The 27,829-nt window shown below is 41.5% G+C and overlaps 1 protein-coding gene and 1 long non-coding RNA gene across 2 annotated transcripts in view; one reads left to right on the top strand and one right to left on the bottom strand.

Annotated features, from left to right (window-relative positions):
- LOC129620243 (uncharacterized) overlaps positions 1 to 436 on the top strand; it is a 30,570-nt gene extending 30,134 nt beyond the window's left edge. Inside the window, exon 3 of the long non-coding RNA XR_008698455.1 lies at positions 40 to 436. This is a non-coding gene — a long non-coding RNA (uncharacterized LOC129620243). The remainder of the gene's footprint in view (positions 1 to 39) is intronic.
- Positions 1 to 27,829, bottom strand: part of PACRG (parkin coregulated) — a 540,505-nt gene that overhangs the window by 220,593 nt on the left and 292,083 nt on the right. The window contains exon 4 of the mRNA XM_055536161.1: positions 12,787 to 12,936. Coding sequence (XP_055392136.1) covers positions 12,787 to 12,936 — 150 coding nt within the window. The remainder of the gene's footprint in view (positions 1 to 12,786; positions 12,937 to 27,829) is intronic.

Below are 27,829 nucleotides of genomic sequence, written 5' to 3'. Positions count from 1 at the left end.
GGGAAATGGCTGCACGATAGCACACTTTCAATCTTTCAGGGATTTCTAGGAGAGGGGGGCAGCAGAGGATGAGATGGTTAGAGAGCATCACCAACGCAATGGACATGAATGAGAGCAAACTCTGGGAGACACTGGAGGACAGAGGAGCCTGGCGTGCTGCAGTTCAAGAGATGGACACGACTTAGGGACTGAACAACAGCAACAACAGAGGAGGATTTGCTGTGCTGGCCCACAGTAAACACTCAATTTTTTATTCAATGAATCAGTGAATAATGTACTGTGTGGTCCTCTCTTTGTCATCTTCCAAATAACTGGTAAAAAACACACTGCTCTCAGTGGCTCTTGGTGTTAAGTCTGTCGCATTTGCCTTCCTGCAGGTACTGAGACCAGCCTTTAAGGAAGAGAAAGCAGGCCCAGGGTACCACAGCAAGCAATGGACAGCTTGGCAGGTGTTTAAGAAAACAAGCGTGTGAGCAGATTTTGACAGGCTTGTCATCACACCCTTCCCCTTATTACATTGTTGCCTAAAACCCTAACAGAAATTTTTAAAAATTTTGGTCGGTCATCACAAAAATATAAACATTGCCCTGCTTCCCTTGAATATCATTATTCTATATTCACAGTTTATAAGAAACTTTGAAAGGGCTTCCCTGACAGCTCAGTTGGTAAAAAAAAAAAAAAAAAAGAAATCCGCCTGCAGTGCAGGAGACCCTGGTTCCATTCCTGGGTTGGGAAGAGCTTCTGGAGAAGGGATAGGCTACCCATTCCAGTATTTGGGCTTCCTTGGTGGCAAAGACAGTAAAGCATCTGCCTGCAATGTGGGAGACCTGGGTTTGATCCCTGGGTCAGGAAGATTCCCTGGAGAAGAAAATGGCAACCCACTCCAGTACTCTTGCCTGAAAAATTCCATGGATGGAGGAGCCTGGTAAGATACAGTCCATGAGATCGCAAAGAGTTGGACACGACTGAGTGACTTCACTTGAAAGGATAACACATTTTCTAGACAGACCTACATCTCACCACCTGGTTAGATGGTTACTTATGATACTTATAAGAAAGCAATACACTCACACAGAAACATAGATAATATTCAGTGATTTCCATTAGAAGAACTACAAACTCCTCAAAACCTTTATGTGTATAAACACTCAACCAGACTGGAGGTAGAAACAGAGCTTGAAATAGTGGGAGAATTACTGGGCAATAATCTTGTTAGTGTGGCCCAATTATATTATTGCTTTTAAAATTTAAATATTGCATCATTAATTAGTTTTTTAGTTTGTGATAAAGATAATTTCAAGGCTCAAGAAATAAATTTTAAGAAAAAAATACGGGATTCATCTGGGGGAAGTAGAGGCAGAGCTGTAATAGTTTTGCAAAATCTAAAAGTCACTGAAAGGAGCATCATTTTTTTGTTCCCCGCCATCTCAAAATGGATATAAATAGGCTCACAAAAAGCTGATATTAAAGTACTGTGTTTTGGGGGGAAAAAAGTAAATTGATCTTGGAAGGATCCAATCAGAACTGTACTCGTAATAATGCTGCCATCATTACTTTTTTCTTTATTACTTGGAACATTAATCCAAGATGTATATGAGAGCCTCATACAGAAAGCAGGCAAGCCAAGAAATATCAATAATATTTTCAGTTTTTCTAAGGAACTGTGTCTATTGTATTTTTCAATTCCTCCTTCATTGATGGTTAAGCTGATGCTGACTATATACATTCCTCCTTGCTGTCAATGTGAAAAATATAGATTTTTGAGGAGGACGATAAAAATGGAAAGCTTATTTCCTACTAGGCGGAAAATTCCTCCTACAGGTTCGTATTTGGCTTGAGTAAACCGGAGTCAGCGCGGCGCGGAGTCGAGCTGGGCATGTGGGGCCAGCGCTTCACCGGCGGCAGGACCGAGGGCTTCCAGGGGACCTGTCTCACGACTGGACAGTTCAGGCTTTTCAAGAGAGACCGCGTGTGGCGAGAGGGCTGAGATTTCTTTGAAGGCGGCTGTGGCTGTGCTCCGTGCCAGCCCCACCCCCCTGGAAGGAAGGGCCCTGTGTGCTCCCAGCAGTGGGCAACACGAAGACGAGAAGTGAACGGAGCCCGAGAAGCAGGACCGGGGGAGCTGGGCTCCCAGAATTTCCCGGGCCGGGGTGAGGGAGCATCTTTTTCAAGTGGGAGGGAGCGATGCTATGGGGTCTTTTCCGTCCTGGATGACGGCTTCCTGACGGGCAGAGGGACCAGAGCTCTAAACTGGAGGTGACTGTGGGGGATGAGAACCGCGTTCCGGGTGGGGGTCCGGCTCAGGGCGGCGTCGGTCAGTAAGAGGCTCCCTGTCTTCGTGGTCCGCCTCCCGGACCCTGACAACCCTGTGCGGTGAGACCTGCGGAGCCAGGGTTCCGGGGCTTCGGGAGGGGGCAACATAAGGCGGAGAAACAGAGGCAAAGCCGTTTCCCACTGCCAGCTTCCAGTCCAGAGCAAACCCAAGCTGGGAGAGAGGAGAATACTTACTTGAAGGTAGAGGAAGTTTCCAGTTTTGATCAGTTCTATTAAAAGAAGGGACTCGAAGCACTGGAATTACGCGTGTGACTCAAAGTGCCTGAGGAACCTCTGAGTGAGTGGAATAACACGGGCCTTGCTGAGTTTTATGCAGTGTCAGGGCAAGGCTCTCCCACTGAAGGAGGCTTTAAAATTTTTTCTTTTTTGGTCTCCAACCTGCTTTGAAATTTGCCTTTTAATTATGTCATGAATAACAAATATTCACTGCAACATTTACACGGGTGACATTTTTATTTTTCTCTGCAGTGCCCACATAGAGACCCCTAAAAAGCCATTCTTTGGCTCTCCGGAAAGATTTTCATATAAAGGAAAGCGAGAATGAGACCTTAATTATCCGCAAATCCAGAATAGGTGATATTTAAGTGACTTAAAAAGTACAAAGTATGATCCGGCCGAATATAGGAGCTTCCTTAAATTAAAGCTTTAAAAATCATTATATGCTTTCTTGGTCCGATTAAGTAAAACTTTCTGTTGCATAAACAGAAAAGAACCTTTTTTTTTTCCCCTCTTGGGTTAGTATTTGCATGCTTGCTCACCGGGGATCCATTGTGAGCTTTTGTATACATTCAAGCATATTACACAGATATCTGGAGGCATATCTCAAAGGCCGTAGCTGAACTGGTGGAATCTCCTGCTCAGGAAGTTGCCAGTGATCAGTGGGGGGATCTGGGAACTGGGAACCAGCTGGCATCAGATCCCTTGGTCCGTAGGTCTCTGTGGAGTACTCAGAGGGGGCCCGGTGGCTAACAACACACACTGCAAACAGAGCTCAGCCGACAGGTTAACAAGTGGCCGGTTGTCCCCGCTGTATCCCTGCCTCTGGGCAGGCCAGGAAATAGAATCCAGCCAGCCTGAGAGAGGTCAGGAAGACCTACAGAGGAGGACGCTGTTCTCCATGTCAGAGTGGGATCCGGGAAGGTTCCTGGGAGGCCAGCTGTCTCCTCAGTCTTCAGCCTGGGCTGAGGCTGGGTCTCTTGAAGTCAAGGACCAGGGTGTGGGCCACGTGGCCCATTCAAGTGAGCAGGCGGTGGGGCATGGGTGGCCCCTCAGTTCCAGCCCCCAGTCAAGCCTTTCTTTCCACACAACCTGTGGCCCTCTTTTGTTGTTCAGTCGCAAAGTCGTGTCTGAGTCTTGGCGACCCCATGGACTGCAGCACACCAGGCTTCCCTGTGTATCACCATCTCCCAGAGTTTGCACAAAATCGTGTCCATTGAGTCCATGATGCCATCCAACTATCTCATCCTCCACTTCAGTTTAGAAGTGATGAATGGAAATTGATTTTTTTATGATTAACTAAAAATGCACATTGTTCTTAATCCACTAAACTTGCCTTTGATCCGGGACTATCAAGATGTGCCTGGGTGCTGAATTTGCCTGCAGTTCAGAGTTCTTCTGACAGTCTGATCCCTTTAGGTGAACTTACATGGTGGGAGCAGTGGTGGAACTAGAATGATGGAGCAAATGCAGGATGAAACCTGGACACTAAGCGTTGTTATCATTCATACAGAGAAACTACAAACATAAAAGCTATTTAGACACTGAAAGCAGTGTCTGTCTTGGAAAGAGGCTCCATCAGGGCAGGCAGTTCCTGATGGATCTCTGGTTTCCCAAGGCAAAGCCCTTTGATTAAATACTTCTGCCTGCTTCTAAAGTGAACTGAGGGGTCCAAAGGAGGAATTAGAACTATCTTCTGGGGAAGGGAGAGCTGGACAGTAAAAGTTTATCTCTGATGGAATATCTCTGCAAGCAGGAACTATTAGCATCTAGAAAACAAATTTTGTATTGCATTTTTGACTACTGGCATATTAAAAAAATATTGATTCTTGAATATTTATTTTTCATTTAATCACCTCACTAAAATCTTATATTAATTCTAACAGATTTAATTTCACTTTCTTTGAGGGAACACAAAACTACCTAGGTATAATTTTCTCCATCTTGTGAGATAGGCGATAGACTACAGGTTAACACCCGGTAATCTGTAAAGCAATTTCACTCATGTTTCATCATCTGCCCTCATTATTCTCATGCTGCCCACACTTCTACAAAATCTTCGCCCACGGTTCTCTGCAGGTCTAAGCTGTTTGTCATCTTCCCAACAACTTGCTTTTCACACTAAGGAGATTAAAGCACAGAGCAGTTCTGCAACCCGTCCAGGCTCACAAGCCCTGAGCCAGGGTGCCTGCCCCAGAAACATGACGCCGCGTCTTCACTCTTAAACACTCCCCTGCCGCTTGCTTTTCCACATATTGTCCCACTTGTCCTGGTTCACAAGCTGAATCCCTATTTACTGATCCAAACCGCATTCAGGCAGAGTGGCCTGACCCTCTCACCCAGCTGGATGGGCAGGGACAGGCGCAGATGATGCAGTCTGCCACCTAGAGTGGGTGCCTGGGGTCCTCTGCACGGAGGGTGGTGGCAGTGCCCTTGGGAGCCTGGGACATCCTGGGAAGCACCCAGTGTGAAGGCATTTGCTGACTGTCTTTCTTAGTTTGCAGCATTACCAAAGAGGGGGGAAAAAATCAATTTCCTGCCATCTCCTCTACTCCAAAAGTACCTGGATCTCTTTCCTTTCTTAACTAAACACTCACTTCCTGATGAAAGGAAAAGGAAGAGAGCTTTTCCTCATTGATAAAAGAGGGAGTTCTCATCAGGCTTTAAGCAGCTAGGTCCGGTTCAGTGATGGTGATGTGATGGAATGAATGGAAGGCATGCAAAACCTCCGGCTTTACTCATCAAGGGTGGGGCTGTACCGCCACACACCCTGGGAAAGAGTTACCTGGTCTAAGTTGAAGAGCCTCCCTCCCAAATTCAAGCCCTTACTGGAACCTCTGAACTTGGCCTTATCTGGATATCAGGTCATTGCCGATGTAATTAGTAAAGTGAAGATGAAGTCATATGGGAATAGGGTGGGCCCCTAGTCCAACCCTGACAAGGACAGGTGTCTTTATAAGAAGTAGAGATGAGACTCAGAGCCAGACACATGGGGGAAACGTCATGTGGAGATGGAGGCAGCCACTGAAGTGATGCCTCTACAAGCCAAGGAACCCCAAAGATGGCTGGACCCACCAAAATCGAGGGGAGAGGCAGAGAACAGATTCTTCCCAAAAGACTGAGAGTCCCTTGGACTGCAAGGAGATCCAACCAGTCCATCCTAAAGGAAATATTCATTGGAAGGAATGATGCTGAAGCTGAAACTCTAATACTTTGGTCACCTGATGTGAAGAACTGACTCCTTGGAAAAGACCCTGATGCTGGAAAAGATTGAAGACAGGAGGAGAGGGGGATGCCAGAGGATGAGATGATTGGATGGCATCACCGACTCGATGGACATGAGTTTGAGCAAGCTCCGGGAGTTGGTGATGGACAGGGATGCCTGGCATGCTGCAGTCCTTGGGGTCGCAAAGAGTCGGACATGACTGAGTGACTGAACAACCACCACCACCACCACCACCAAAACCTGGAGGGCGTGACTCTGCTGACACCTTGGGTGTGGACTTCTGGCCTCGAACTGACACAGTACTTTCTGGTTATTTAAGCTGCTCAGTTTGTGGTAATTCATTACAGTGGCCCTACACAGCCTGCACAGCCTTCAGAAGCAGATTCTGATCCCCTTGGTCATCATCTTAGCAGGTCATGTGTTTCAAGATATAGAGACACTGAGAAGAATGTTTATTCTGGGCAGAGGCAACCATGGCGGTCTACAGGGAAGAGCAGGTGGAGGCAGTTGAAAGTATGTGCCTGCCCCCAGCATAATGGTAAGAATTCATGGTGGTAAGATGGGCATTTTATGGACTGACCATGTACAGGGGCATCAAGTGAGGGCACGGAAGCCTCTTTTCCTGGGACCTTCTGTCCCATGGGACTGCTCTCTTGGATCATTGCAGAACCATCAGTGTTCACAGATGCGTGTCTCCACCATCTCCATCCTACAAGATTGTCAGGGCTCTAGAAGATCTTGTGAAGAATTCTTGGAAGAAAGGACACTGACCTTGGAGAAGTGAAGATTGAAGTGGTAGGAAAGTTTTATATGATGTTTGCTGGCCTGTCATTTGGAAAAGGGACTAGACATTATCCTGCGTGGTTCAGATGAGAGATATAAACCAGATAGTAATATCTGGCATATATTTCACTTACTATAGGGAGTGATTTTCTCTTTGGAAATAGGACAAGCTAGCTCACGAAGTGGTCCTGAAGAAGACTCTTGAGAGTTCCTTGGACAGCAAGGAGATCAAACCAGTCCATCCTAAAGGAAATCAACACTTAATATTCATTGGAAGGACTGATGCTGATGCTGAAGCTCCAATACTTTGGCCACCTGATGCAAAGAGCTGAATCACTGGAAAAGACCCTGATGCTGGGAAGGATTGAGGGCAGGAGGAGAAGGATGTGACAGAGTATGAGATGGTTGGATGGCATCACTGACTCAATGGACATAAGTTTGAGCAAACTCCAGGAGACAGTGACGGACAGGGAAGCCTGCCGTGCTGCAGTCTATGGGGTGGCAAAGAGTCGGACACGACTCAGTGACTGAACAACAAAATCTCATGAAGTAGTGGGGCTGTTAGGATAGGACCGGATAAACAAGTAATGCTCATGCGGACTAGGTCGGTGAATACATTTCACACAACCACATTTTAAGCAACTGATTCTTCTCGGTGTGCCACGCTCTGCACAGAAAAAGGAAAGTTCAACACAGTTTGGCCGTGAAACTAATGGTCTGATAAAGTGCAGTTCAGTAAATTTGGAGAGGGGCATAGATCAAAGGGCAATTACGTGGATCTGGCATCTCTTAGACGCCTAGGATTCTTTTCAGACCAGCTAGTTATGTCTGAGTGGAAGAAGAGTTCAGGAGAGTTTAGATAGATACATGATCATTCCAAATGCACCTTTCAGGAATTGTGGAGTAGTATTCTATTAAGAATAGTTTGCTCTGTAAACTTAGGACATTAAAAGGCTTTCGAGTCTCATAAACATAACGACGCTGAAGAAAACATGAAGCAAATTTCTAAATCGTGCTAAAATTTGTATAGAATTTCGTGGGGCAGGGGGGACTCTTAATTCAAAATTAAAAGCTCTGTGAAATAAACTTTATGCAAGTCAATTGTAAGACGTAAGAACTAAAGAAATTTTTTGTAAACAATCAGCTCTCAACAGTTCATCAGCATTTTAAAGGACCATAAAAATAGGTCCCATAGAACTCACAGAAATACATGAAGAGTATCTGAAACAGGTTGACTGGGAATTCTTAGGTTCTCATTAGCAGCTGTTTAAATAGACTATTAGTGGAAAACAGTTGTTTCTATTTTTCAGAAACTAGTTAAATAGCAGGGTGAAAGATCTGGTACAAACTTTTCAAAATCCCCAAAATTCAATTCAATGCTTTATTTCCTGTGTTATTTAATGTGTCTGAATTTGAGTTGAAAAGTTTAAATCTCTTTTCATGGACTTCTATAGGCTACAACATACATTTTCTGAAGTACTCATAGATAAATCTAAGACTGTTTGATGTTCACACACATGGGCGCATGTTATCTCATTATTTCTTTTACTTCTGCATATTCTGTGACATGACATTAATGTATTATTAGAGCTGTTGATATATGGAATCTCCAAACTGTTTCCACTAGAAGCTATTTCAGGACTACTGGCGCAATTAGAAAAAAAAGTACCCAAGTAAGGATTGCCTCCGAACAGCAGGGTGGTTGGAAAACCCTACTCTGCTGGCAGAGCCCCATATTTTAACTGTAAATGTTTTAATGCCGTTTATTGGCTCATGTTTCTCAAATGCAATACACTGCATCGTTAATTTTGTAGCTACATCTCTGAAAGCTGTAAATTGAGCATTCCCACCATCTCCATTTTCTGAAACCTTTAATAATGTTTGTGAAAGAACAAAGGAAAGAAGAGATCGCTGTCATAGAAGCCCTTATCTCTCTTTTGCTCTCTAGTCACTGGAAAGACAGCCTGTCTTAGATGCCCACGATTCATTACTCAGAATTAAAGAAAACAAGTTCAAGCTTAGATGCTAGTTCGCATCTTCCAAAGAGGACCCTGATCCAGTCACCCCTGGCTTGTCACACTTGGCTTCTCTTTTAAAAATAAGGACCTACCCCCAAACATCCGACACATATTCGAGTTAGCCAGGAAGGGACGGATTAGAGAACCAGTTATCCCTGAGTGAGTCACAGAGTCCTTCATTTATCTGGCCCCCACCTGGTGTTGGCAATCAGAGGCAGGATGAATCCTGTGAAACCAAGGTGCTGCTGAGCTGGGCATGAGGAGGTCATGCCTCACTCACAGGCCCACAGAAGGACCAGGGGATGAGCCACCACCAGGGGATATAATACATTAAATCACCTACTCCTGTGCGTTATACTAATTTATACAGTATCACTACATTGGCTTACAATATCATATATGTGTATAACATTGTATGTGTATGTAATGTTGTCGGGGGCTTCCCAGGTGGCATTACTGATCAATCTGCCTGCCCACGCAGGAGACAAAAGAGACGCAGGTTCGATCTTTGGGTCGGGAAGATCCCCTGGAGTAGGAAGTGGCAACCCACACAACTATTCTTGCCTAAAAAATCCCATGGACAGAGGAGCCTGGCGGGCTACCGTCCATGGGGTCGCAGAGAGTCGGAAAGGACTGAGCGACCGAGCACACACACATAATGTTGTGAGATGGTAATGACTCTCGTTTAATCCTCAGTCAAGGCCAGGCCCCACATGAAGGGGCGGCCACGATCTCAATTTGTCATGCCAACCTCACAGAAAAGACGTTATCAAAGTATTGTGTGCAGATGAAATTTAAGTTCAGGGAAGTTACACGATCTGCCTAAGGTCACATCTCTTCTGCTCAAATGTTACTCTTTATCCCACTTTGCAGTTCACCCACTTGTCTGCTGCATTTTTTTTTAAATCACAGTCTAATTACAAACCCTTGAAAGTGTGTTATTCATAAACAGAAATTCCAGCCACTCTATGTCCTAGAGCAGGCCTGATCTTGTGGGGCTGGAGACGCAGGCTGGTGCTAACAGCGTCACCCACTCCTCCGGGTTCTGCTTATCCCCACTGGTCCCCTGGGGAGACCGCGGGCCCGGCGGTGCACTGGCAAACTGCTCGGCCCCTCTGACCATTTCACACAAGGTCCAGCTGACATGGAAACGGGACAGAAATTGCAAGAAAAGAGCAGGCGGTCGAATTATGCTAAAGCTTGTGCTTTGAAAGGACGCCAGCAGAAGGACAAGGTCACTGTATTTGAAGGAATAGCCTCTTTTGTGCTTTCTTTCAGTCATTTATACTGGGTCTCAGTCTCAAAAACATTTTGCTATAGAACTGGAAAGAAATATATCTTTGAATATGAATTGACCAAGACATCGATTATGCGCAAGTAGAGAAAAAGGAAACAGAAAATGAAATTGCTTGCAGAAACACCGAAATTAAGAATGAAAATTTTTTCCTAATCGTAATGCTGCAAATTTCTAATCTATTTTTAGGTAAATATATCTGTCACTAAAGACATCTGCTTAAATAAAAATGTATATGTGGTTCTGTGGATATGAATAAAATATAATCATGAAGCAACATTTATTAAAATGCTATCAAAACTAAATTGTTTTTAGGCTGAAAATACTGTTATAATTGGGGATCCTGTGATGAGCTTCTACTGGCAGGATTGGAGCTGTGGAAATAGCCACTTTGAAGGATAGTTTTGCATTTTAGAGCTAGAATGCTCCGATTTGGTAATAGGACCCTCCGGAAAGTGCATTCCGGCATCGTACTGACAGGTTTCTAAGATAAGTAGAAAATGAAGCTGAAGCTAATATTTTTCCCCCTCAAATGTCAGAAAGATATTAACCAGAAAAATAGTTGAATGTCAAATTCCTGGTGCCTCCATTTAGAAACGTTCCAAAATAATTAGCTGTGTGTAGGACCAATTAAGGCCGTGATAGAAACGATAAAATCGAAATAGGGGTATATTCCTAAACCCAATCACTTCTTTTGTGAAGCATATGAACATTTATAAGTTAAAGAATTAAATAAGTATTGATAGTATCAATATAAAGAGGCAGACACGGGAGCCAACTGGTTTGAACAGTCTAGGGCTCCCAAGAGATTTATCTGTCTTTCTGGCAGCTGTACTTACTCTTTACAGGGTTCCTTGAGGACGAGGAGATTCTAATCACCTTTTGAATATCACTGTTTCTCTTCTTTTATACAAAGACACAAATGATGCTTAGATTCCAGCTCCAGGCCCAAGGACCAGGAGGACATTAGCCCATGTCGGGGCAGCCCCTACTCCCACTCCAGCAAGGTGGAAAAGACGCTGGTGCTCCCTTTTCACGCCTGCCAAGCACAGAAGGAAGCGCTTATGCAGGAGAAGAGTCACAGTGAAAAACTGGAGACAGTAATGGTCCACATATCACAGGCTTCTTTCTGTGAGGGTTACTGAGGAAACATTTGCGAATCACACAACTCAGAAGTGTTGACTATAATTTAGATTTCTGGGAGTGGGTGTTCCCTGCTTCTTTCATCTCTGTCTTTAGCATTTCTGATTTATCTCTATCTCTTATTTGATGCTGTTAGACAGTAAAAGTATGAATTATCAATCAAGAATACTTAAGCAAGTTTCACAAAGTAGAAATGCTGTAACTAAAACTTTCCGTTTGGATCATAAAAGGTTGAATTACTAACTCTCAACTTTTACTTTCCTGAAAGAGTAACCATCTCATCTAAATGTCTACATTAACTCTATAGTTCTTAAATATTTTGCAATGTGTATCAATTCATCCCATTATGAGCATTCTTAAGCTCCTATAACCCTAGTTGAAGTTGTTTTTGACTTAACATGCTTAATATTAAACATACAAGTAGGTCCTGCTACTGCAAGATAGCTACAGACTCTGATGAACCCATGATTCCCTGAATAGTCTGCTGATATAAGGAGACTTTTAACAGTAATTTAGGAATTACATGAAAAATAATGATTCCAAACACAGGACTTGTTTGTGATGGAAGCTGTTATATGTGCGGTTTTTGGTTTGATTTTTTTTTTCCTTTCTATACAATAAGCAGATTATATTGCAAAGTTTTCATCCACTGTTCCACTAAGTTACTAACTTATTTACAGGGCTGTCAGAAATTAACTTCAAATGTTGACTTACACCATGCATATGAGAAATATGAGACTTCAAAGTTAGCAACATGAAAGAAAATTAGATTCACATCATTTCAACAGGTGCAAAAGGAAAATCACAGTGTCAATGAACAGATGCACATTCACTGCCTCCCAGGAGGTCAGCACAACTCACTCACACCTTTGTTGGGTGAAGCAGATTCACCTGAGCGCACCACTGCTTTCCAAAGTGTACAGGATAATATTTTTTTAAATAAATGCATCAGCATATATTTTTTTAAATCAGTACTTACCATCAGCTAAGTAACTAAGTAACAGTAAGATTATCTGTTTTTCCATTTTTTTTAAGAAATAGGAGAACGTATTAAAACTCTCTAAACAACCTGTGCCAGATTTTAACAATATTGTTTTTTAAATTCATCCTAAATCAATTAATAAATGGCGGCCCACTCCAGTACTTTTGCCTGGAAAATCTCATGGACGGAGGAGCCTGGTAGGCTACAGTCCATGGGGTTACAAAGAGTCGGACATGACTGAGTGACTTCACTTTCCCTTCTCACTTTCATGCATGGAGAAGGAAATGGCAACCCACTCCAGTGTTCTTGCCTGGAGAATCCTGGGGACGGGGGAGCCTGGTGGGCTGCCATCTATGGGACCGCACAGAGTCAGACACGACTGAAGTGACTTAGCAGCAGCAGCAGCAGTTAATAAAAAGTAACTTTAATTTTAAGAGAAAATACCTAAAGGCAGAATTACTGTCAAGAGAAAGGACAAACTCAAAACCTACCAATATATTCAAAGACAGTTAAAAACTTTACAATTTTATTATTGTAAGATTGCAGAACTGCTTCAGTGCTTCTGTGCTAAGTTAGTTGTATGTGTGAAGAGTAATAAATGAAATTGTTGATTTGACATTTCCCTAGGGAGTAGGAGAAGAAGGGGTAGGGGTTATGCTGTTTAGATCTCTAAGTGGATCTTGGTTTATATGCAATAATAAATCCTAAATGTGTTGCTAATTAACTCTACTTCAAAGCACTCCCCCATTTTTAGTGCTTAAAAGACATTATGATTCCTGGGGTAACTCACCATTCTTATTCTTAAAGATGTTCAGGATGGGAAGGATTTGCCGGTAGTAGGGCACCAACGCTTCACCCACCATCTCAGCTGACACAACCAGATGCTGTAGGACTTTGAGAGTGACGCAGATGACCTGTCGGTTCCGTAGGTTCAAGGCATCTATCCAGTAGGAAAAGAAACAAGCCAGAAAGAGCATTAATTTCTACAGAGTTAGAGTGAAGCAGTTTTGTAGGCCATTTAATTACACTGTATTCTACTGGGGATCGCCAACGGGCTGAGCCTTGACGATCACAGCTTGGAAAGATGCTTATAGCTCTTAATGCAAGAAACAGGATCTCGTTTGTGTATTATTAATATCTCTTCTCCCAACTTGCACTGATTCCTCATCAGTCCTAAGAAAGCAACTCATTGTCCTTCAGAGAAGAGGCTGGTGATGGCTGGGTAGCATGAAAGATAAATCTAATACAGTTATGTTAAGTTTAAAAATAAAATAAAAAAAAAAAAAAAAAAAGATCAGTTCATATCACCAGAGTTAAAGGACCCCATGAAGGTGGACAGGAGATCAATTTTTATGCAACAGTCCCTTTCAACTAGCAGTCCATGCTATGCTTAAACCACAGCCATTAAAAAATAAAAAAACAAAACACTTGAGGGGGAAGAAGGGACTGGGTATGCTGTGTTTGAGTAGAAACTATAGACTGGTTACAAAAATCAAGAATACTGTCGGTAGAAGGGACAGTATTTAGACTCTCAAGAGAGTAGGAAGTGAAAGGAATTTTTTTTTCTTTTTAATGTTCAGAACTTTAGGAGGATTTAAGAGACCAAAGGAATACAAATGAACAATTTAAAGGCACAGTACAAGAACAATTCTGAAGGCACAGTACAAGCTGTAGTGCGGAGACAGGACAGGAGACAGTGAGATGTCTGGCGTCCCCCACGTTGCGCAGTCTGGAAACCTGCTCCAGTGCGGACTGCAGAGGGCCAGGGACCAGGCCGCTGATAACTGGCTGTGTAAACCTGACCAGCTCCCCCATACTTTCTTGGTCCCAGTTTTAACTATAAGAACTTATTATTTACTTTCTTAAATGGCTAAAAATTCCATGATTTAAATAGAAAAGCTATATAAAGCATTTATTAGAGAAGGTGGGCTTCCCAGGTGATGCTGGTGGTAAAGATTCTGCTTGCCAGTGTAAGCGACACAAGAGACATGGGCTTGCTCCCTGACTTGGGAAGATTCCCCTGGAGAGGGAAATGGAAACTCACTCCAATATTCTTGCCTGAAGAATCCCACGGACGGAGGAGCCTGGTGGACTATAGGCCATAGGGTTGCAATGAGTCAGTCTGAAGTGACTTAGCACGCATTATAGAAGGTCAAAGATGGTGAATGATAAAACGGTGATGCCTGAGACTACTTCCGCACAAAGTTAGAGGCTCTTATTTGTAATATTCTACTTTCTAAAGAGAAGACTGACTATGACCTTAAAAAGTATGGATCGTTTGTGGAGGGATGAAAGGAACTAGGCTATCCAAAAGAACACCACCATGGTCAAGGCACCTCTGAGGCAGTCCTCACCTCATTCCCGAACTTCAGCTCACATTTCCAGGAGCCTGTGTCTTGCTAGCCCCCCAGATCCAGTTTGTTCCAAAGATAAGCTTCCCCCCTCAAACTTTATCTTTTTCTTATTTACCCCATGTTGATACAGCCAGGTTCCTAGCTGCTCAGGGCCAAGATCTCTTTCTCATCCTTTGCATCCTTCATGTTACAAAGACATCTTATTATTACTTTCTTTTTGAGGTGGTTCTTGAATCTGTGTCCTCCTCCCACCCTCCCCTTCACTCATCCGGTCCTGGGGCTCCATCCTCACCACCTCTTCTGGTTCTGGCCCTGAGAACTCTTCCACTGGAGCACCGCCATACCCTCCTAACCTCCCCGCCTTCTTTCTGTCCTTCTCCACTCCCTCAACATGTCTTTTCACACTGCTGCTGGATTAACCTTCTCAGAGCACAATCGATGATCTTGCCACCTGCTCAAAGACTTCAGAGTCTCCCCCACACCATATCCCCCCAAAAATAATAAAGTTCTGGCATAAACTAGTTAGGCACAAAGGTGAGTCTTAGGGTAAGTTAGGGCCAAATTAAATTCTCTATTAAAAATCCAAGAATATAAGGTATACTGGTTTCACAGTTATTCCCTATGAAATCACTAGGAAGTTTTTTAGAATAAACTGTGGTCAGCTTCATCCCCTCTAACAACAAAATGGGGGTTGAGGTCTGAAACCACCGCGGGGCAGCCTCACAACCCGTGGTCCAGTTCAGACTACATTCCTGTTTGGTTTGAAAGTAAACACGAATGCAATGAATAGGGATGGCTTGACTTTTAACTCAGAGAACCAAGTTAAATATAACTACGGAATTTGGCTGCATGATGGCTCATCATTACAGCACTTAGACACACTGCAGGCCATACCATATCTTTTGAAAAACAACCAAAAATAGAATGCTATAATTTAGCCTAAAAGCTGTAACAATGAGACACTCAGGAGTGGCACCTCAGAGAACCATGGGAAGTTGGAGAGGGAGGTCAGGAAGAGTGTCCCGTAGTAGTGGGATCCTTTCTTTCTGTCTTATCCAAGTGAAAATTTGCTTTGTCTATTTAGGAAGCCAGAGGTCATCGATCCCTACCAACTAACCCAGCTTCATTTTACAGAAGAGAACTGGGAGCCCTCAGAAACATCATTCTGAATATTATGGGCAGTGGACATCGCTTCAGAAAGCTTCCTAATGAAGTTCACCATGTCTAGGGTTCAGTACGGTACAGATCTCTGTTCATATACTAGTAATTAACAGGTATTGGATACCTCTATATACCAGTAATTAAACTGAGTGTACTTTATATATATTAGTTTACTTAATCCTCACTCATGAAATATTTATTGAGAATGCATTATGTACCAGTCATTATTTTTGGAATTGGAGATACAGAAGTGAACAAGGCAGAGTACTCAGCCCCTTTGAGCTGGTAATACAGTATTTAAGGGCATACTGGACAAATACTGCAAGTACACTGCGATTTCATAAGAAGGATATGGTATTGAAACAGCAAATCAAAATGGGCTTTCAGCTCAGTCTAGAAAGTAGGGAAGGCTCCTAGACACAGGTGAAGACCTAAGGGATGAGTAGATGTACTTCCGCGAAGGAGAGGGAAAGGCATGTAGATTCCCTCCTTTTGGATAAAGGACTTCTTTTATAAGGTCTATTCCAGCCCACAGGGATAAAGTTCTAGTTAGCAATGTGGGGACAAAGCCCAAGATAGCAAAGAAATAGTCTTCCAAATGGTTTTTATCATTGTGTATATGTTTTTCTTGGGATCATCAAGGAATGGTGGGAAGAAGTATGTGAGTATGTGTAGTTGTACATAAAAGGGGACTGAGGCTGTAGTACTTTCCCCCAAGTTACAAGATTCCTAGGTCTCATCTTGTCTTACTAATCAAATAGAATCAGATGCCTAAAGTCCCAGGTTTCTGCCTTTCTCTCTATTCATCCCTCTATCCCACTCTGCTCCTTAAAAAGGACTCATGGACACATTCAGCTAAATATTTTATTACATTTATTACATATAAGTTTATCCCTATATATATAACTAGTTGATCACTTGGGGATAAATTAGTAATCTCTCTGACCATGGATATGTAACAATAGCTATTAGGAAAAGATATTTCATCTCATTGCAACCCCAACTGAATTAACATGATTGTGATAACTGTCAATGAATTGATAATGACTCACAATAAAATGCCTGAAATGTTACTCTTGATGGCATCTAAAATGGAACAGTGAGTCATCCTAAATGACCAGGTAATGGCTCTCAAACCTCTGCAGGAACTGTGAAATAGAGCCGGGTATGACGCTTCCAGTGGTAAAGAATCTGCCTGCCGATGCAGGAGACGTCACAGACATGGGTTTGACCCCTGGGTCAGGAAGACCCCTTGGGGGAGGGCACAGCAACCCACTCCAGTGTTCTTGCCTGGAGAATCCCATGGACAGAGGAGCCTGGCGGGCTACAGTCCACGGGGTCACAAAGATTTGGAAATGACTGAGGAACTGAACATGCGCGCAATGCACTATAAAGCCCCTTAACTTCACCCAAGAGATTTTCTTTCTTTCTTTTTTAATATTGTCCATTCCCATGTCAGTTCCTCTATTTCTCTTCCTCACTCTCATGAAATTAAGAAATACCATTAAATTGGAAGTCTTTTTGTTCTTACTGTCCCAGTAGAATTAAATTAAAAAAAAAAGGTTTCTTTGGAAACAAAGGTCTTTTATTTTGAAAAAGTATGTTAACAGATATAAAGAAACTATGATTCTGTAGCTTGAAAGAGAAGAAATGTGTTTATTTTTGTGTTGATGGGTCTGAAAGCAATTGTCAAGATGTAAGCGAGGACTTTGAACTGGAGATTTAAGGTTTTGAAAAGGGTCTAACATGAGAAATCTACTGACATTATAGATCAACCAGGAGAACCTTTATATTCAGAAAATTGGATTTCTATTGTACCGTTTACTGCTTTCAAGTATAATCAACAAGACAGAGCTTCCAGATATATATAAATTGTTGAAGAATAAGGGAAAAATAATTTAAAGTCAAAGTGGTAAAACGTATTCATCTTAGATGGTTATAAGTTACATGTATGATTTTCTCAAGCATAAAACCCATTATTGCTATGACTTTTTTGCAAGGTGAGAACATTTTCTACTATTAGATATGATTCACTACTGCAGATCAGATAGAAATATTTCTATTTCTTTTAAAATTGGATACACCACACAAAATGCAAAAGCAGACAACAAATTCTAAAAAATCTTTTTGACATTGGTATAAATGTTAATATCCTTGATATACAAATAGCTATCACAAACCAAGAAAAGATTGAACTTGTTAATTTAAAAAATGGGCAAATAATATGAATAGATAATATACAAATTAATAAACACAAGAGAACAATTATTATTATAAAACTTTCAACTTCATTGATAATCAAATGAAAGGAAACACTTCTCTATAATTTTGAGTATCATATTAACAAAAAGGTTTTGGAAATGTAATGCTCAGTGTGGAAGTAGGCCTGGGAAAAGAGGCACTCTCCTAACACCATATGGAAAACCATTACAAACTTGCTGTAGCAGCATGCATGGACACTTGACCCAGCAATTTCACGTCTGGGCGTTTAATCGAAGGAAGGATGAAGCTGTGCGGAAGGAGTTATAGGAAAGCATGTTATCGATACTATTAATTATTATGAGAGGCAAACTAAATGTTTTCAAAATACTGATCTAAGCAAATTCTAGTATATCTGTAAAATGGAACATTATAAACTTATTAAAGTCATCTGTAAGAGAAAATATTTGAAAAATAGGAAAATGTTTATAAGATACAGTTGAGTAAAGCCATCGGTAATAGAAGATATTTGAAAAAATCAGAAAATGTTTATAAGATACAGTTGAGTAAAAAGGTTATAAAGTGTATTTTTCACTATGCTCTTATTTTGAAAATAGAATGTAAACACAGTAAAAGCTGGAGATTTATAAGCTCAGATACAGACAATAGAGACCTATCTTATCCATGGGCATATATAGACACTGGACTTTATTCCATTTAAAAATACTCTTTTTTACACTACTTTTTTTTTTTTAATTAACATACTTTGCATACTTACCTAAAATATTATTCTTCATGATCATAATTTATGTTTTAATGTAGCTGAATTCTAGCCCTGTCTCCTTGTTCTTTCTCAATATTTTCTTGATCTTTTTTAAAAACTGTTTTTTTTAAATGCCAAAAATATTTTGTATTGAGGTATAGCCGATTAACAATGCTGTGATAGCTTCAGGTGGACTGAATGAAGGGACTCAGCCATACCTGTACATGTATCCATTCTCCTCCAAAACCCCCTCCCGATCCAGGCTGGCACATAACGTCGAGTTGAGTTCCCTGTGCTATACAGTAGGTTTTTGTTGGCAACTACATTTTGAGATGAAATTTAGAATAATTTGATATGGTTAAAAAGTATGTTTGGCACTTTGATAAAAATTTCCAACAAATGTAGAGAATAAGTAGCCAGAAATGGCCATCTTTCCATTCAGGAACATGTATTTCTTCACCTGTTCCTATTTTTCTTTCATTAGTCTCCTCAGAAAAGCTTTAGAGTACTTTTCATGTAGATTCTGTATACTTTTGTTTGGTTTGAAAGTAAAAGTGAAAGTCGCTCAGTCGTGTCTGACTCTTTGTGACCCCAAGAACTGTACAGTCCATGGACTTCTCCAGGCCAGAATACTGGAGTGGGTAGCCTTTCTCTTCTCCAGGGGATATTCCCAACCCAGGAATCGAACAGTGGTCTCCTGCACTGCAGGCGGATTCTTTACCAACTGAGCTATCAGGGAAGCCCTTTGTTAGGTTTACTAGTGTTTGAATCATTCTTATTTTGATATCTTATGTATTTTAATTTTACTGTGTAGAATATATATATATATAATATAAAGTGTTATTTAACTATTTTTAAGTATACAATTCAGTGGCATTAGTTATATTCACAATATTGTACAATTATCACCACTATTTCCAAATTTTTAATCACCTGAAACAGAAACTCTATACCTCTTTTTTAAAGATAAAAGCCCTCTCCACTCACTTCCCCTCGAGCCTCTGGTAAGCTCTCATCTACTTTCTGTCTTTATGATTTTCCTATTATAGATATCCTAAAGTATTTTATGTATTATTTTTCCTGATGTTGAAATATTTAATTAATAATTACATTGCTGGGACCAATATCATATTAGTTGAATTAAACTGAAATGAATATAAATTTTGCTAGTCAAGGAGCAGTAAACATATCCAATTTTAATTTTCAGAATATAATGAATTCAAAATATGCTTTCAAACCAAATTTAGGTTTTAAAATTATAGAAATTACTCTCTTTCCAAATAAGAACTCATCGGCTATACAAGCAAATATCATGTGGCCTGAGTTCTCAATTAAAGCATCAGAGAATTAGCTTAGCTATTTTATGGAGTAAGTCTATTAAAAGTATTACCATTTTTCTGAAATTCATTGTTTTCCAATAAGTGTTATAAGAAAAGCATCATTTTTTTCTCTAATCTCATACAGAAAGGATTATTTTTATGCAAAATTCAGATTTTCCATCAAAGCTTTGTTATTACAAGTGGGTAACTGTTCCCCTTGTTTGATAGATAAGCTTATCTTCTTTCCTGGTGGCTCAGATGGTAAAGAGTCCACCTGCAATGTAGGAGACCCAGGTTCAATCCCTAGGTTGAGAAGATCCCCTGCAGAAGGGAATGGCTACCCACTCCAGTAATTCTTGCCTAGAGAATTCTATGGACAGAGGAGCCTGGAGGGGTCACCTAAAGTCAGATACGACTGAGTGACTAACAGTTTGATTTTTTCACTTTTCAGGACCATAGAATACAACTCAGTATTTGGTGACAGTGTTTGGCCTTTCTTTCCACTAAACACTTAGTGTTAAAGATAGATACACAATTGATATAATTTGCTGAAATAAATGAGACCACCAGTTACCAAGGTGGTCTCCACATTACAGTCAGTAGCATGACCTATTTAGTACTCACAGCTTTCTAGACCCAGAGGAACCTGAAGAACAATGTCATTCAGGACTCTTCTCCAATCCTCCTGCAAGCAAGGCTAGGCCTGTTTGCTCTCATACAGTATTTGTCTGAAGTCTCTAACAGTATTTGAGATAAACTTATCAGCACCATCCTTTGTCAAAAAGCAGAGGAGGATCTGTTTCTTTGGAGTGGCCTGCTCCCCTGTCCCATACGGCTGACTCAGTGCAGCTTGAAGGAATGGGTGACAGGTGGAACAACAACCAGATGAAGGAGTTGGCCAGTCTTGGGACCACTCTTGGAGTAAAACCAAGTGACAGTCTGCTGTGACAAGCAGGCATTGCTGCGAAGAATTAGGGTTATGTTTCTTCCTTTGGTTGAGAAAAGGTGTCTAAGTCTGAACTAGCTTTAAGATAACAGAAGTAGCAGTCTGTGAACAAAGGTAGAGTGCACCCGGGCTATTCACAAAACGAGAAAGTTGCAAGCTACATGACAAAACAGAAGGTGAGGAAATACACTACTTTCCACAAAGGAGCTGCCTTGTCCTCCCCGAAGAAGAAATGCTTCCCTGGTGGCTCAGACAGTAAAGTGTCTGTCTGCAATGCAAGAGACCCGCATTTGATCCCTGGGTTAGGAAGATCCCCTGGAGAAGGAAATGGCAGCCAGTATTCCAGTACTCTTGCCTGGAGAACCCAATGGATAGAGGAGCCTGGTAGGCTACAGTCCATGGGGTCGCAAAGAGTCGGACAAGACTGAGTGACTTCACTTTAAGCTTGACATCAATATCTGGTACAATTCTAGGACTAATTATTACTATTTAAGCAAGTGATCTGAGAGCTTCCAGGAAGACAGCGTGGTTATTAGGAGCCAGTGTGAGCTCTCTGGAATGTCAGGCCAAGCTTATCTCATGTGTTCTAACAAGTTCATTCACAAAAGAGATCATAAAAGACTATATTGCAAGGCATCTGGCAAGAATTCTCTTGAAGGCAAAATACAGAAATGGTTGAAGAATTAAGCACTTTCTTTTTTCCTTATGTTGTGAATAACTGAATTTAAGCAACATGCTCTGATGGTTTAGTATCAACCTGCATTGTCTCTACTGGAATACTTGATCAAGTCCAATTTCCATCCAACATTTTGATTGTAACTTGGATGAAAGTTACAAAATCCAAATCTATTAATTTTTTGATGACCCAGAGTTAGGAAGTCTGTAGAGACATGCCATGAAGGAACACCAAGGAGGTAAAAATAATACTTTACTATTATTACCAACTTGATTTGGCACTGTGCTAAACCTCCAACCTGTATGATCTGTGAATCCTTACCAAATGCTTGGGAAGTTTTTTTTTCCAAACCCCTGGGAAAGGTGAAATAATTAATTTATCAAAACCACATAGCTAGTTAATGGCCAGCTGGGGTCTGGTTTGCATGAGCCCAAAGCCTGTGCTTATTGTGGCTAGACTCCACTTCTTAGCATCCCACCAAAGCCTGATGGATAACAGCCCCAGACTTGGAGCCTGCTCAGGAGAGATGTCCACTTCTTAGCATCCCACCAAACCCTGATGGATAACAGCCCCAGACTTGGAGCCTGCTCAGGAAAGATGTCCACTTCTTAGCATCCCACCAAACCCTGATGGATAACAGCCCCAGACTTGGAGCCTGCTCAGGAGAGATGTTCAGAGCTGTTCAGCAAACACAGGCTGTAGCACGGACTTTGAGCAATCAGACTAGACACCTGTTGGGACCTGAGCTTAAGTTTTTATTCTTGGTGAACAAATCATCCTGATGCAGGTGGGTTTCCTGGCATTTTTTGAAAAAATAAAATACAAAAACAAAAAAAACAAGCAACACTCTGAAGTAGTGCGGTTCCCTCACTAAAGCTCAGCTCCCCTTCGAAAGATGAAGATAACGATGTGAGGTTTTATCCTGTGTACCCAAAATCTGATGCCACAGTCCAGTAGAGAATGATGCTGATGGTGATGATAAGGACGACCCTAATGTTCATCACATACGACAGCCTCTGCTAAGAGCTTAAAATGTACTTTCTCACTTAATCACTAAACTGATCAGTTTTATAAATTCAGCCTCCAAGTGGTGAACTTGTCTGACAGCTGGTATGTATGTGGCAGAGTCAGAGTGCTGACCGGGGAGTCTGACTTCAGAGTCCTTGCTCTCCCCTGCACAGGAGGAGCGACAGTTCGTGTGTGTTCGAGAATGGGAAGGGACTGCCACATGCAGTAGACACAGTTTGAAATGCAGTGAGGCTATTTTTAGCTCTTTCCTTCATTGTATTGTGACCTTCTGGCATGGACAGCTATAATCTCCATTCTCATTTTTATTTTGGATCATTCTGAGTCTTCTTCTCTATTCATGTAGGGATAGACCTGGTTTTTATTCACCCTCACGGGTCTGGAAGGAATTTTTCTTCTGGCAGGTGAGCAGGTAACTATTTAAATGCTTCTGAGAATATCTAACCTCTGCCTGAGACTACTATCACCTTGCGTCCACTCCCACATTATTTACGTTGTAGGACTTCACGCAGAGGGACACCGGGTTTTACATCATGACGCCCTTTAATGGAGAATTAAAGGCAGTGAGGCAACTGACAGACTAAGTGTGAGAGAAACGGACAGAGAGGAAGGGCAGTGAGTACCATCCTCCAGGTAGCTGGACTTCACAGCCCCACCCGGCCATGACGACGCATGCTCAACACGACACGTCACTCAGGAAGAGCCTGCTTATCACGTTACCTGGGCCTTTCTACGCAACTTCCACTAGTGACCACAACAACTATTTAGGGGTATGCATCAGTTCCCTTGTCCTGGAGATGAAAACTAATCTCCTGAACCAGATGGACCAGTCTGTAAAAAACGGTGGGGCCAGCACGAGAACCCAGAAGCCAGGTCCACATTCTCCAGCGCCACGCCAATCTCCAGAGACCACAGATGAACACAGTCTTTAGTACCACCTACTGAAGCTCCCTCAGAAAATGAAGGATTCCAGATTCCACGGCCCTCAATAGCCAGGAATTCCCATTTGGGAGCATCAGTTTGCTCAGTCGGACACGACTGAGCGACTTCCCTTTCACTTTTCACTTTCATGCATTGGAGAAGGAAATGGCAACCCACTCCAGTGTTCTTGCCTGGAGAATCCCAGGGACAGGGGAGCCTGGTGGGCTGCCATCTATGGGGTCGCACAGAGTCGGACATGACTGAAGTGACTTAGCAGCAGCAGCAGCAGATACTTGGGGTGCAAGAGATGTTTCTGCCGTAGAATTCGTGGTCTCCTGAGAAGCTAACCCTTTCGCTTCCACTAAGCTGTACTGTGCGTAGGTTACGTGGCACACGTAACTGAGTCAGTCAGTCGAGTCCGTGTGTCCGCTCCCCTTGACCACAGTTCTAAGCTGGGCGTGTGCCCCGAGCTGGGGCAGTCACGGTGCATCTTTGACTATTATTCTTTCTGGAAATTAAGGGACAGTGACACTTGTTCTTTCCCACTGGTATAAATAAGAAAGCGTGTAATCTCGGGATCTACTCGGAGCATCCTGAGGCCAAAAATTAGCCAGCTTTAAGATGACCATGGATGAAAAAGAGCAAGAGTGACCCTGGCAAGCCACCACGTTAAACCAGCCCTGAGGTGAGACCCAGGATTGTCTAGTCAGTTCAGTCGATCAGTCGTGTCTGACTCTGCAACCCCATGGACTGCAGCATGCCAGTCCTCCCTGTCCACCAGCTCCCAGAGCGTGCTCAAACTCATGTCTATTGAGTCGGTGATGCCATCCAACCATCTCATCCTCTGCCGTCCCCTTCTCCTCCTGCCCTCAATCTTTCCCAGCATCAGGGTCTTTTCCAGTGAGTCAGTTCTTCACATCAGGTGGCCAAAGGATAGTTCAGCTTTGTGAATTTATTAAGCAAACCTGATTCTTTATGATAATTTGAATTCGTTTTCTTTTTTGTGTCTTGTAACTGAAACAATTGTATGTAATACACTTTTTTTCATTTTTTTAGAACAAATTATGTATTTTCTTCTTAAATTAAAAAATTACATTTTATCATTTTAAAAATAATTCACCCATAAAATTTCAAAAGATATAAGTAAAATTATTAGATCATAAAAATAGTGCATTTCCATTGGACTTGCTTTCTGATTAAATAGAATTCTCAAAATAATTTTTGTATTGTGATCTCATATTTTATCTTTCCTTGGTATATTTTTTCCCAATGAGCATTCTTTAAAAAGGCCAATTTTGCTTTTGAAAATGTTATTGTTTAAATTGCTTCAGCTGTGTCTGGGCATGTTTGTCCTTTATAGCTGGGTGACCTCAACTCATTAGAGCTCTCCTAATGAGGCCACCGTTTAATGTCCCGTCTATTTGTAGATCGGTGATATTTCTGTAATTCTTTAGCAGCCAGGTCACCTTGCCTCCTAGTGGACCATCTCGCAAATGTATGATAGTGCTCACAAATGAAAGGCATCACATAAAACAACGTAGATGAATAAACAATTACCCTCACTACTTAAATAATTCCTCTAATAAGTGGAAAGCATTATATCATTATACGCTTTATTTGTTGTTTCATATTAAAGATTCTTATGAGGTGGTTTTTATATAATATGCAGTACAACGGCAAGCCTAAATGGTCACTTCATGCTTTTGACTATGACACCTATACAAATTTCAGTATGAACAGCAGGTATGTACCTGATTAATTTTGAAAATATTGATATTTTGATGCATCTACTGTGTATTAGACAGTGCATTTGATGACGTGAAAGTCAAAGTGTTAGTTGGTCAGTTGTCTCCAACTTCTTGCTGCCCCATGAACTGTAGCCTTCCAGGGTCCTCTGTCCATGGAATTCTCCAGGTAAGAATTCTGCAGTGGGTTGCCACTTCCTTCTCCAGGGGATCTTTCCAAATCAGGGATCGAACCCATGTCTCCTATGTCTCCTGCATTGGCAAGCAGGTTTTTACCATCTGAGTGGGTATATATTACTTTCTAATGTTATACCCTAAATGACACAGACAGAAAGATACAAAGCTCTGTAGGAACAGGAGGGGAGGGTGTGGAGAGGACTAGAGTTGAGGGTAGGGAGAGAGAGAAGAATCAAAAGAAGATCTCAAGACAATTCCTATTGGAAGTGGGTTTTGAAGGTTGCTTTAGGGCTTCCCTGGTGTCTCAAATACAGAATCCACCTGCAATGCAGAAGACTCAGGTTCTCCTGGGTCAGATCGGGAGGATCTCCTGGAGAAGGGAATGGTTACCCACTTCAGTATTCTTGCCTGGAGGCTACAGTCCATGGGATCGCAAAGAATTGGACACAACCGAGTGACTAACACTCACACTTTAGGCATTTGTTAATGTGTGAGAATGGGTGTACTTCCAAAGTGAGCAAAGACACACAATTAGAAAAGCACAAGACAAGTTCTATAGCACAATCAGTTTGGCTAGAGAATGGGGTGCATGAAGGGAAACAGAAAGAAACTAAGTCAAGACCATAATACACAGCCAGATACCTAACAGGAACCCTTGACTGTCATGCCAAAGAATGGCAAGTAGGCAGAAGCCGGATGGGAGTCCGTCCCTGCATAGTGTGCCAGGTAAGACTTGTGAGCTGAAAGGTTTTTTCTCTCTAAAAACTAAGGTGTGTGTCCTGAGGTAGAAGGAAACAGAAGGTACACTTAATTGAGGTATCAGAAAACTGAATTTTGGGCTGGCAGAGCATGAAAAAAAAAATTAGGGGAGGGAATTCTGGAAGATAGAGACCTACAGATGAAGTAAACAAAAAAGTCTGCATGGAAATTCTGCCTGAGCTGATCTCTAAGGATAACACACCTGAGAGAGATCCCAGTAGGCATGGAAACCGAGCAGAAGTTGGAAGATGAAAGAACTTAGCCGGCTGTTCACCACAGGGGAGACAAAGTTTAGAGTTTGTGTTTAGCAGGTTAACTGTCCGTTAGAATTAGAACTGACACTCTTTAAAGGAAACAGAATCCAGAGTCTCCGCAATTTATTAGTCATAATGTCCATGGTAGAATTACAACATTCTGGCCTCTAAGCAACTATAGTGAAGAGAACACCTCCATCACCACCAGCCTGCAGTAGGCGGGCCGCAGATGCGAGAAACAGAACTTTAAGTCACTTACTGTTCTAAGCTTTTGATTTTGGAGACTGGTTGTTATTTCCACATAACCTAGCCTGCTCTGATTGAAAAAAAAATTAAAGATTCCCTCTATCATATTAAGAGAATTCCCTTCTGTTCTTCAGTTCAATTCAGTTGCTCAGTCGTGTCTGACTCTTTGCGACCCCATGAATCACAGCACGCCAGGCCTTCCTGTCCATCACCAACTCCCGGAGTTCACCCAGACTCACATCCATCAAGTCAGTGATGCCATCCAGCCATTTTGTCCTCTGTAGTCCCCTTCTCCTCCTGCCCCCAATCCCTCCCAGCATCAGAGTCTTTTCCAATGAGTCAACTCTTCGCATGAGGTGGCCAAAGTATTGGAGTTTCAGCCTCAGCATCAGTCCTTCCAATGAACACCCAGGACTGGTCTCCTTTAGGATGGACTGGTTGGATCGCCTTCTATTCTTAGTTTGTTTTAAAAATAGAAATGGGTGTTGAATTTTATCAAGTGCTTTTTACCATCATTTGAGATGCTTGATTTTTACCCTTTAATACACAAATATAAATGCCATTAACTGATTCTACCAATGTTAACCCAATCTTATCTTCCTGAAATAAAACCAAGTTTGCCATGAGATAATAATCATTTTTGTATATCAATCAATTCAGTTTGCTAGTAATTTTGTTGAGAAAATTTTCATTAATATTTATGAATGAGATTGTCATAGAAGATTCCTTCTTGTAATTTCTTGTAATGTCTTTGTTGGTAGAAAGTTATGTTGCATCATAAAAGGATATAGAATCTAAATTCTCTATTTTCATCATCTGGGAAAATTTGAGGAAGATTTAAACTATTTTTTCATTAAGTCTTTGGCACAACTAACCAAGCCTTTTATTATCTTTGTATGAGGAATTTTAATTACAAATTTAATTTCTTCACTTGATATACTACCCTATGTACTTAAACTTATTTTTTATTTTTCTAGTGTCAGTTTTGGTAAGTTACATATTCCAAAAACTTAACCATTTAATTGAAATTTCAAAGTTTTAGGGATAAAGTTGTTTATAATCTACTATCAAGAGATCCTATCAATGTCTGTAGGGCCTAAATAACATTCCCTTTTTCATTTCTGACATTGGCTATTTTTGCCTTTTTTTTTTCACTTTTTTATTTATTAACTTTTACAAGTGTTTATCAATTGTATAAATCATGTCAAGAAACCAATCAATTTTTAGTTTTAATGCTCTCACTTACATGACTGTATCCTATTTTTATTTTACTGTGCTTTTATACTA

Source organism: Bubalus kerabau, chromosome 9, assembly GCF_029407905.1.
Source record: "Bubalus kerabau isolate K-KA32 ecotype Philippines breed swamp buffalo chromosome 9, PCC_UOA_SB_1v2, whole genome shotgun sequence".
Taxonomy (NCBI): Eukaryota; Metazoa; Chordata; class Mammalia; order Artiodactyla; family Bovidae; genus Bubalus; species Bubalus kerabau.
Note: the sequence above shows the minus strand (reverse complement) of the source record. Positions and strands in the feature narration are given on the sequence as shown.